Here is a 12,504-nt window from a genome sequence, read left to right as displayed (position 1 = left end):
TGTTTCACATGTGTGGTCGTATTTCACAAAAGAACCAACCGAGAATCCAAATATTTTCTTATGCACTTGTCAAATTTGTGAAAGTCAAGGAGTAAAGCCCTTAGTTTCATACAGTTTCACCAGAGGTAAATACTTTTTAAGTTTTTTATACATACATAATACATTATACATTCATACATTATATATTCATATTTTATAAACATTTATTTATTGTGTTTTGTAAATACGTGTTAGGTGGTGGTACGGGATCTTTTAACAAACATTTGGCAAAGAAGCATGGAATCACAAAAGAAACTCATGCAGCAAGCGGGAGCGGGACCACAAGTGGAAGCCGACAGACACAATGGGACATTCCCAGCACAGGTATGCCTTTTAGATACAATCGTAATGACATGATTGATGAATTTTCTAGGTATGTAATTTGTGATGAATTGCCTTTAACCACGGTGAAAGTAGGGCATACGAGCGTCTCACTAGAAAAACTTTGCAACCACAATATAGAGCAATCCCTAAGAGCACTCTTAAAAGACGCACAATTAAATTATACGAATCAATGCGCTATGAATTAGTTGAAATGTTTAAATCGTTTAATGATAGGGTTAGCATAACAACTGACATTTGGTCTGCTCCCCCACATTTAGAACCTTATATGTGTGTAACAGCACACTGGATAGATCGAAATTGGATTATTCAAAAAAGAATAATTGCTTTTGAGACAATGCCAAAAAGACATACCGGTGAAAACATAAAATATAGATTAGTAGAGATATGTAGAGAATGGAACTTATTAGATAAAATATTTTGTTGTTCAACTGATAATGCAACCGCGAACATTAAATGTATAGAACCTTTGTTCAACGAACCTGCTTTTAGTTTAATCCTTGGGGGTAGCTTATTACACATACGTTGTTGTGCGCATATAATTAACTTATCTTGCCAAGCAGGCATAAAACAATTAAGTGATTTATTAGAACCATTTAGGGATATAGTGAAATGGCTTAGGATCGGAAAGATAAAAAGACGATATAAACAATTATGTGACCAATACCAACTTAAAAAAGTGTATTGGTCATTAGATACTTCTACACGTTGGGGCTCAACCAACAATTTATTAAGAAAGGCGATTGCTTATCGCCCAGTAATAACACAACTATATAGTGAGTATACAGATAGTTTCATAGCTGATGACACTTGGGAATTAGCTATAGGTGTACATAACATATTAGAAGCGTATAACCACGCGACTAAGATTTTTTCTTATGTTTATGAACCGAACGTTCACTTAGTAATAAGTGAATGTATTACTATTTTTTATCATCTCCTTAAATATACACATGAAGATACTAACCCAAAATTGAGGCCGATTCTTGCAGATATGATGGAAAAATGGCAAGCATATTTTACCGATTTTCCTTATATTTATGGAATCGCAACCATTTTGGACCCACGTTTTAAAACTGAGGTCCTTACTAAAGTAATAGGATTTTATTACCAATCGTTAGATCGCCCGTCTACTGATGTACATAATTATGTAGGAACCCGAAACGCGATATGTCTAGGCGTGCTAGCGTTTCGGCACGTCCCTCTTACTATAATTCGGTAATAGCTAACATAATGACTCAAGATGATAGTTTTGTAGGATCATCTTCTTCTTCCTCGACCTCATATTTAGAACTAGATAGTTATCTTAAACACCACTTTGAAATAGATCAAAGTATCTATAATATTTTGGAGTGGTGGAAAGAAAAATCTGTTAAATTTCCCATTTTATCGAGAATTGCAAAGGATATCCTTGCAATTCCCGCGTCAACAATTGCGTCGGAGTCTGCTTTTAGTGCTGGTAGAAGAGTTTTGGACGAAAAGCGATCTCGTCTTGCTCCACATAGTATTCAAATATGTGTTTGCAAGAAAGATTGGGATCAAGCGGAGATTCGAACACAAGGACTAAGGAATGATGATGATCAAGACGACGATGATGATCCATGGATGATGATGGATACATCTGCATCATCGTCAGGAGGAGAGTCAGCGGAAGCATCTAATCAACCACATGATGATGACGAAGACGAATAGGATCAATCCGACAAGCGACAACGATAAATCAACATTCAACAACTATAAATAAAAGGTATGACAAAGAACTACGTGGGCTTTGATTCCTTCGGGATACGTAGGCAGCTTAGTATTCATTTGGGTACTAGGTTCAAGTCCATTTTCTCCCTCTTTTTTTATTAATCATCTTTATCGACATTATCATTGATTCGTTTCTTATTAATTTATTTTTTTCCATTCTTTTTAGTAAATATTTCAATGACGATGACAACTTGACATGCAATGAATTTCGCTAATAATCAAGTAATCATCAAAGGTACGTCCGCGATATTATAGTACTTTTTTATTATATAAATATTTAAAGAAAAAATAAAAATGGAACCGATGGTCCGACCCGCCCGTCCCGTGAGTTGGAACTGCCGGAACCGCCTCATGAACCGCCAAGGAACCGCCCGGAACCGCCCGGAACCGGAACCGTTCGCGACAGGTTCCAAATGGAACCGGAACCGGACCAACCCGGACCGTGGCCATGCCTAGGCACAAGTACCCCATGATATAAAAAAGGGTCCTAAAGATTCATAAGTCTGAATTTGGGTATTTTTTTAGAACCAAATCCAAATTCGTCAATCATAAACGGATTCAGACCGGGCCGCGGTGGAGTTGCACGTTTTATGCGAGCATATCGCAGTCCGGTCGCGTGTTTTACGCGAATTGATGTATTAAAAATCACTACAAAATATAAATGACCGGTCGTTATTTCTCGCTCGGCTGTCGGAATTGGGCATATAATATGTCGTTGGAAAGCACTTGAACTCTAATTTCTAATGCCACAAACTTTGCATTAATAAGATTTTTATATAAAAAGTTATGCCCAAAAGATTAAACATATATCAAATTTCAGCACAAGCAAACTTTAAACGATCGTCATTTCTCGCCCAGTTATCGAAATTGGACATATAATATATCATTGGAAGGATTTTAAAGTCTAGATTCTAATGCCGCAAACATTGTATTACTTTGATTTTCCTATCAAAAGTTATGACCAAAAGAGTGAACATATATTAAATTTCAACACAAGCATTTTTTGTTTGAAATTAACGATCGTTATCGATGATTACTGAATCGTTTTGGTGATTTTTCATTTGCCATAGTGTTTCAATATTGAATTTTAGTTCAGAGAGGTTTTTAAGGGAGAAATTAGAGTGAAAAGTTGTGAAATTTAAATAAGGGCAATATTGAAATTTCAATATATAACGAGTGACTACATAATGAAAAAGATGGCGATCTATATAATGTCCTTCCTAATATGGATGCAGTAATCCATTCATCTATCTTGAGATAAGCTTGTCCTGTCGTACTCTATACCTTTTACTTATTGCTGTTGTTTTGTTTGTTCTGATTGCAGATGTATTGTACGATGATGAATAGAGCAGTAAACAGCAATAAAATGGTGGAATGAAGTTATGCATAAGCCTCAATGAACCTGATGCAACACATACAGTAGAAGATATGATGAAGTGTGCAAATAGTGGATACAACAAAGATGGAACCAGAAATAGAAGGGTTCAACTAGAGGTGTTCATAGGTAGGTTTGGGCGGATGGCGAACTAAATAGTACCTAAAAATATTTACCAGCGGGCTCAAATATTCACAAGCCCGCCCGCATATGCGGGCATATTTTTTGTCGCTATCCGCCCATTTTTAAAGCGGGCGGGACCTACGGATAGGCGGGTATTTATTATATAAAAATTTAAAATATAATACAAATTTTAAAGTTAAGTTTTAATAACAATTAAAATACAATATATTGTTCAAAATACTTCAAATACATAAAAAGTCTCAAAATACTCAAATTACATAAATATAAACATTATGTTGGATAATCCAACAAAAGCATTGCATCATTGATTTTTCTTACTACGGAGTACGAAGTCCAAATATATACTTCTCTAATCATAATAAATTTTAAAAAATTATTAAAGTGTGTATGGACTCTAATTACTAAAGTTGGGTTTGTAGTAGATTAGTAGTACTAGACAGTAGACTACTAATTTCATAATCAATAGAATTAATTATTTAATAATTAATATATTAAACTTAGTAGGTGGGCGGGCATACCCATGGGTATTTTTTTGGCGTTGCGACCCGCCCATTTATCTTGGCGGTCGAGTATTACCCGTCCAAATTTAATTTTATTTTGAAAAACGTTGTCCAAATCCACCCGTTTTTCGAGCCGGGTGGATCGAGCCTAGCGGGTAGCCGCCCATGAACAACTCTAGGTTCAACGAATAATTATACTTAATTATGTATTGTAGTGTAGGTGTAGGAGTATGATGGTTTTTCTGTAAGTGAAATGTATGAACACAATAGTTGTTGTGCATAGACCACTTTTATGCTTTAGGGTTTTTTTATGCTTGCAGTTTTGGTTTTTTCATGTTTTCAGTGTTCTTTATTTAATAAAATTTATAATTTTTTTTAAAAAATTATCAATTAATTAATATGCTTAAATATTAAAATCTAAATCTAAAAAAGCACTAAAAAGGAAAGTAAAAAAGGAAAATAATAACGGTCTGTTTGGTAAGTGGTAATAAACGGTGATAATGAGAATGAAAATAAGTGTAATTTTTGTTGATAATTCTCTTGGCTAACTTGATGGCGATGTTTATCCAACTTTAATCATCTCATTTTCTTCATAAAATTTATTCCAATGCATTATCATTGGAAGAAGTGATATTAGGTAATGAAATTTATAAAAAAAAAACTTATTTGTGATGAAAATTTCATTTTCATGGTAATGACATAGAACTTTTGATGAAATTTTACACAATAAATCATTCCTATTACCATCATTTAGTACCATTAACTAAACGGACCGAAAAGTAACATCTGATTCTAATGAGTCTATCTCTAAGTATAAACCTGGAAGTTTAATCTCCAGGAAAAGCTTCATATCAACTTCACTACCTTATAGCTAGAGTTTACTCGTTGACTTACAAGTTACAAGCAGGAAGACTGATGCGTGCTTTAGTCTAAAGCTTTAGCTTTTAAGCATGAAGAATGAAATGCAAGAACAGTTAGGCTGTGTTAACCAGATAAAAAAGAAAACAATTACTAAGATAAGACGGTTTGGCCGAGTGGTCTAAGGCGCCAGATTTAGGCTCCGGTCGGAAAGGGCGTGGGATCAAATCCCACAGCTGTCAATATTTTTAGTTTATTCTGTCATTTGTTTTTAACATTTCACCATTGATATTATGTGATATTATTCAGCCTTGCATTCCGATTTCTTAATTGGGATATTAGCCTTCTCATCAAAAGCACAACAGAATCTGAATATTTATTTATTTTATTGCTTTTTTGATATTTTGAAAACATGGAATGGAAAGATGCATATGGATCATTAATAAAGAAATGGGTGTGAATGTTGTGTAGTACTGAATGAGGCGTCTGATGAGATTTTATGTTTGAGGAGAAAATTGAAAAGAATGAAAAGAGGAACCAATGAGGAAGTAATTAATTGTTATCTTCTTGAAACTCAAACACCAGTTACAACACAACAACAGTCTTCACCTTTTTATCAGGTGTAATAATTTTAATTTGTAGAAATCTATTTGTCATCGTCAGATGTAAGCTTTTGATCACTTTCTTCTTCATTTTTGAATACAATTTCCTCTTGAGATTTGACCTTCACTAGCCTCATCTTCTCAAGAAACATAACTAAATTCCTCAAACAATCTTCAGCATTAGTACTTTTAACTGATCTAGGCATCAAATTCTCAGCAACATGTGCAGGAGTAACATTTACATCCTCCAACATTCTCTCAATTGAATCAAACATTGGATGTGATTCAACCCTCAAATAGTTCTTAGCTAATATCCTAAATGCATCTTTTCGACAATACGACAACTCAATATGAACATCCATTCTTCCTGGCCTTACTAAAGCAGGATCAAGCTTATCAACATGATTAGTCGTAAACACTATAATTCTTTCTTCCCCACAAGCCGACCATATTCCATCAATGAAGTTTAGCAAACCCGACAATGTCACTTCACTTCCTTTCTTTTCATCTTCTCCTTCAATTTTCTTTCTTAAAGGGTCTTTTCCTTCTTCCTGTTCCTGATCATCCCCACTTTTTTTCTTCTTTCTTTTTCCTGTTAAATCCAATGAACAATCTATATCTTCTATTAGAATTATAGACTTACTAGTTGTCTCAATTAATAACCTTCTTAATTGCATATTATCCTTCACTGAAGTCAATTCGAGATCGTATATATCATAGTCTAAAAGATTAGCCATTGCTGCAACAAGTGTGGACTTCCCTGTTCCTGGAGGGCCGTAGAGAAGATATCCTCGCTTCCATGGCTTCCCAATTTGCGCGTAGTACTCTTTTGCACTCTTAAACCATAGCAAGTCATCAAGAATCATGGCTTTCTTAGATTCTTCCATTGCTAGCATTTCTATGGTTGATGGGTGTTTAAACTGGATGTGGTTCCACATGTTTTCTCGATCACCCGTCCAATCTGGTCCATCACTTCCTGCATTGGTAAACAGTTTTCGTGTCCTTTTTCGGACTGCAATCGCCTCGCCTTCCTCTAAAACATATGGCAGATAGGTGTCTAGTATGAACTTCCTGTGTTTACCATGAAAGACCAGTGTGTAGTATCTGTTTTAATACATAAGTTGATCAGTTATTTTTAGCATCGATTGAGTTAGTTACATATCAACTGTAGGAAATTTAGACAATGATTAAAACATCTCTAATGTCCATTAATAACGAAGAAAATCGGTTTTTATATTGTCTCAATTGGAACAAACACCGATATCTTTATAACTTTTACATTTGATAAGTGTATTTTAAATTATACTTTAATATATGTATGAAAAATTAAATTTTAAATTGCTTTATCAAATTTTCAAACCAACAAAATAAAATGAAGGGACCGGAGTTTGAGTTTTGCTTAAGAAATTGCAACAAGGTAACTTATTGATTTGCTCTCTGGTTGTCTTCTAGTATTTGTGATTTATATTTGGGTTGGGGTCTTGGGGAAGATTAAGCTTGGAGCTAAAAGTGTGTAATAGATGACATTTCTCATTAATAATTGAAACCCACATTTCATATATATAAAATAAAAAAATAAGCTAATTTATTGGTTCTTAAATGATTGTAAAAAACAAGGTTCTAAATCCATAAAGAAAACAGGGGTCTAAATCATATAAAAAAAAAGTGTGAAAAATTACTTAATAAATTTTTTCAGAGATGGGTAAAAAAGATAACGGAAAACTTAATCCCAACCGTTATTTGGTACTCTTTTGAAAAAAAAATTTTTTATTAGGTATTTTTTGAAAAATTCTTTTTATTAGATACTTTTTCGAATTTCTTTTTATTAGTTATTTTTTGACATTTTTTCAAAAAAAAACAATAACTAGATTTAAGTATCTAAACAATTTAAACAACTCTAACCCTTGGAGTATATAATATGTTGGTGTCTCTACAATTTATCTTTTAATTGAATTAGTTTTTTTGACATAATATTAGAAGCGAATGTAACAAAAAAATTACGTCTTCAAATTTTAACTAATGTTCAAATTCAAGTGGAATATATCGGGAAGATATAAAAAGAATATGTGTTTCATCTACACTTCTTGTCCAAAGAAATCTCGTAGACCATAGGCTTTTGCTTGAGTTGATTCATTAGTACCTTGCTATGACACTATGAAGAAAATTAATTTAGATATTAAGGTGTTTACAAAATGATTAATAGTTGATAGCTGATTAAAATGTTAATTTCGTAAAAAGGTTTTATCAACCGATTTGACCGATTAATTTTACATTAATTGTATCAGCTACTATTAGTGATGGCCCCGGAGCCCCGGAACTGAACCGGTCCCGGACCGCTTGAAACCGTCCCGGAATTGAAACCGTTCGCGACAGGTTCCGAACCGCAAAACCGTAAAATCGCCGGAATCGTGAAACCGCCGGAAAAAAACTGCTTGAACCGGACCTAAGAACCGCGGGGCAGAACCGGAACTGGAATCGGAATCGGAACCGGCCCAACGATTCCATGGAACCGAAACCGGAACCGTTGTGATTTTTACTATAAATACACATCACTTTCAATCATTTTCATTCACAACTCATCTCTTCTCCTACTCTCTCTACTTATTATTTCTACTTTATTACTTAATTACGCAATTATTCTCTTATTCTACATAATTAGTCTTTTAATTATTTCTTAATTTAGTTAATTACATAATTAGTCTATTAATTATTTATTTATTTCTTAATTCTATTATTATTTTAATATTATCATGTCTTCTTTTTTGAAAAAAGTCTCTAAAAAGTTACTAAAGTGGCAAAATCTTTAGGAGGTTCTAGCTCCAAAAGAAAGGCCACTTCAACTCCGTCGATATCAACAACACCTTCGATTAGTAATTATAATTATGAACCAAATTATCCAGAAGGGTACGACCAAGAATTACATAATTATGCAGAAGAAGTGGAAAGAGAAATACAAATTGATGAGAAGAAGAACAAGAAGAGGAACCAACGACCCCTATTGAGATACATTGATCTCAACAGTCATCAACAAGATCACATGAAGAATAACTACAACAACTACAACAAAGACAAGCTCGTGGTAAACGAGTCAATTTCCAAACTATCAGTTAGTTTTATACTTTTATTATTCAAATTGATTGTCTTTATATTTAAATTTAGATGAAGATGAACCAGTAAGACAACCTTTTCCGGCAATGCCACCTCCTAGTGGTTGAGCTGTTTCACATGTGTGGTCGTATTTTACAAAAGAACCAACCGACAATCCAGATGTTTTCTTATGCACTTGTCAATTTTGTGAAAGTCAAGGAGTAAATCTCTTAGTTTCATACAATTTCACCAGAGGCAAATACTTTTTAAGTTTTTTATACATACATGATATTCATATTTTATAAATCAAGAATGTATTAAAAATTCATTTATTGTGTTTTGTGAATACGTGTTAGGTGGTGGTACGAGATTTTTTAACAAACATTTGGCAAAGAAGCATGGAATTACAAAAGAAACTCATGCAGCAAGCGGCAGCGGGACCACAAGTGGAAGCCGACAGTGGGACATTCCCAGTAGAGGTATGCCTTTTAAATATAATCGTAATGATATGATTGATAAATTTTCTAAATATGTAATTTGTGATGAATTGCCATTTAACCATGGTGAAAGTAGGGCATACGAACGTTACACTAGAAAAACTTCGCAACCACAATACAGAGCAATCCCTAGGAACACTCTTAAACGACGCACAATTAAATTATATAAATCAAAGCGTTATAAATTAGTAGAAATTTTTAAATCTTTTAATGGTAGGGTTAGCATAACAACTGATATTTGGTCTGCTCCCCCACATTTAGAAGCTTATATGTGTGTAACAGCTCATTGGATAGATCAAAATTGGATTATTCAAAAAAGAATAATTGTTTTTGAAGTAATGCTTGAAAGACATAGAGGTGAAAACATAAAATACAGATTAATAGAGATATGTAAAGAATGGAAATTATTAGATAAGATATTTTGTTGTTCTACCGATAATGCAGCCACCAACATTAAATACATCGAACTTTTGTATAACGAACTTGCATTTAGTTTTATCCTTAGGGTAAAATTATTACACGTACGTTGTTCTGCTCATATAGTAAACTTATCTTGCCAAGCAGGTATAAAACAATTAAGTGATTTATTAGATCCCATTAGAGACATAGTGACGTGGCTTAGAGTTGGACAGGTAAAGAGAAGATATAAGTAATTATGTGAACAATATCAACTAAAAAAAGTTTATTAGTCATTAGATACTCCTACACGTTGGGGCTTAACCCACGATTTACTAAAAAAAGCGATTCCTTATCGTTCAGTTATAACACAACTTTATAGTGAGGGTGCAGATAGCTATATAAGTGATGACACATGAGAATTAGCTATAGGTGTACAGAAAATATTAGAAGCGTATGACTACACAACTAAAATTTTTTCATATGTTTACGAACAAAACGTCTACTTAGTAATAAGTGAATGTATTACTATTTTTTATCATCTTTTTAAACATTCGCATGATGATACTAACACATATTTAAAGCCGATTCTTGCAGATATGATGGACAAGTGGAAGACATATTTTACTGATTTTCCTTTTATTTATGGAATTGCGACAATTTTAGACCTATGTTTTAAGACAGAAGTCCGTACTAAAGTAATTGGATTTTACTACCAATCATTAGATCGCCTGCCTAGTGATGTACATAATTATGTTAGAACTTGTAAAAAACTTTTAGCAGAACTTTATGATTACTATGCTAGTGTATATAACCCAAGTCGCGATACATCTAGGCGTGCTAGCTTCTCGGCACGTCCCTCTTAATTCCGTAATAGCTAACATAATAAGCCAAGATGATAGTTTTGTAAGATCATGTTCTTCTTCACCCTCCACTCCATATTTAGAATTAGATAATTATCTTAAACATCACTTTGAAATTGACCAAGGTAGCTATAATATTTTAGAATGGTGGAAAGAAAAATCTATAAAATTTCCCATATTATCGAGAATTGCAAAGGATATCCTTGCAATTCCTACTTTTACGATTGCGTCGGAGTCTGCTTTTAGTGCAGGTAGAAGAGTTTTAGACGAAAAGAGATCTTGTCTTGCTCCACATAATATTCAAATATGTATTTGCAAGAAAGATTGGGATCAAGCGGAGCTTCGAACACAAGGACTAAAGAACGATGATGATCAAGGCGATGATGATGATTCATGGATGATGATGGATACATCTGCATCATCGTCAGAAGGAGAGTCAGCGGAAGCATCTAACCAACCAGATCATGATGACGAAGACGAATAGGATCAATCGGACAACGATCAATCAACATTTAATAACTACAAATAAAAGGAATGACAAAGAACTACGTGGGCTTTGATTCCTTCGGGATACGTAGGCAGCTTAGTATTCCTTCGGGATACTAGGTTCAAGTCCATTTTCTCCTTTTTTTATTAATCATCTTTATCGTTTCTTATTAATTTATTTTTTTTCATTCCTTTTAGTAAATATTTTAATAATGGTGACAAGCGATGAATTTTACTGATAATCAAGTAATCATGAAAGGTACATCGGCATTATTATAGTATTTTTATATTATATTTAAAGGAAAAATAAAATGGAACCGATGGTCCGACCCGCGAGTTGGAACCGCCTCATGAACCGCCAAGAAACCGTTTGGAACAGCCCGAAACCGAAACCGAAACGTTCGAATCAGATTTCAAATAGAACCGGAACCGGGTGGAACCGAAACCGGATAGAACCGAAACGGAACTGGCCGAACCCGGACCGTGGCCATCACTAGCTACTATGAATTAAAAACACGTTATAGATAATAATTTTCATACCTTTTCTCATCAGAGGAAGCAAAGAAAGAGAAAGAAGGTTGAGAAACGACGTCTTTATTAAAAGACCACCACACTTGAACACCAAGATAATCATCCCGAATTTCTTCATTATCACCCAATTTCAACAACAAAGACTTACTATCTTTAACATAATCAGCCTTCATACTTCTAGCTTCAATTGAAGATTTATCACTAAGATAGTTTTGAATTGCGACATAAACTTCACTTCGATTAAATCGATCATCAGTGTACTCATCGAAAACAATGTCAAGGTAAGGAGATAAATAATTGACTAATTTGTGCGAGTATCGAGAACTGAAAAATTCGATTGATTCGCGTAATTTTGGTGGAATGTAATGCTGGTATATTGTCCAGAAGAACATTAGAGCTGCTAGACCAGATCCTAATTGTGAAAATTCCATCATTTTGATTTTGATTTTGATTCTTTCACAATTTGTGTTGTGTGATTTTTGATTGGGGAAAGAGATTATGCGGGAGATAAGATTTATACAAGTTTGTTATTAAGAAAAGTTGTATGGAAGATTCGTGGGTGGTGTTGTGAACTAATGGCCGGCAGTCTGTGTTCATATTTCGTTCAAAACGGAGGTACTAAAGGGAATATAAAGCTTTATTACTTGTTATTTGGCCTTTTTATTGTGTAAAGACTTTACGAGAGTTTTAGAGAATTGTTTAAAATGATTGTTATTATTAATCATAACATTATATTGTATTTATATTAAAAGTAAACATCTAAAATATTACATAGAATAATATAAATACTAAAAGTAAACATTACATATTATTATCTATAAATAAATTACATAATAAAATAATTATATTTCCAAGACAATCATCATATCAACAGTTATCTTGATTGATATGTTCAGATTAAAAATGATATTCAATTATATTCTATATTATTTCCCCCTCAAGATGAATGCTCCAAAAGAAAAGTACAATCTTGAAAAATAAGCGATAATGAGCACAAACATAGTTGGAGAAGAGAGTTTGTCATGACATGCT

General features: G+C 33.5%; 1 protein-coding gene across 1 annotated transcript; it reads right to left on the bottom strand.

The window, feature by feature from the left end:
- Nucleotides 1–5,551: 5,551 nt before the first annotated feature.
- Nucleotides 5,552–12,105, bottom strand: LOC130801940 (AAA-ATPase At3g28510-like). The gene is made up of 2 exons (XM_057665897.1): nt 11,482–12,105; nt 5,552–6,716 (listed from the first exon to the last, which is right to left on the bottom strand). Exons 1-2 carry the CDS (start codon nt 11,904–11,906, stop codon nt 5,657–5,659), a joined length of 1,485 nt encoding a protein of 494 aa, XP_057521880.1. The 5' UTR covers nt 11,907–12,105; the 3' UTR covers nt 5,552–5,656.
- Between the last annotated feature and the right edge of the window lie 399 nt (nt 12,106–12,504).

Source organism: Amaranthus tricolor, chromosome 15 (genome assembly GCF_026212465.1).
Source record: "Amaranthus tricolor cultivar Red isolate AtriRed21 chromosome 15, ASM2621246v1, whole genome shotgun sequence".
Taxonomy (NCBI): Eukaryota; Viridiplantae; Streptophyta; class Magnoliopsida; order Caryophyllales; family Amaranthaceae; genus Amaranthus; species Amaranthus tricolor.
The sequence above is the reverse complement of the archived record's forward strand: the minus strand, read 5'-3'. Positions and strand labels throughout refer to the sequence as shown.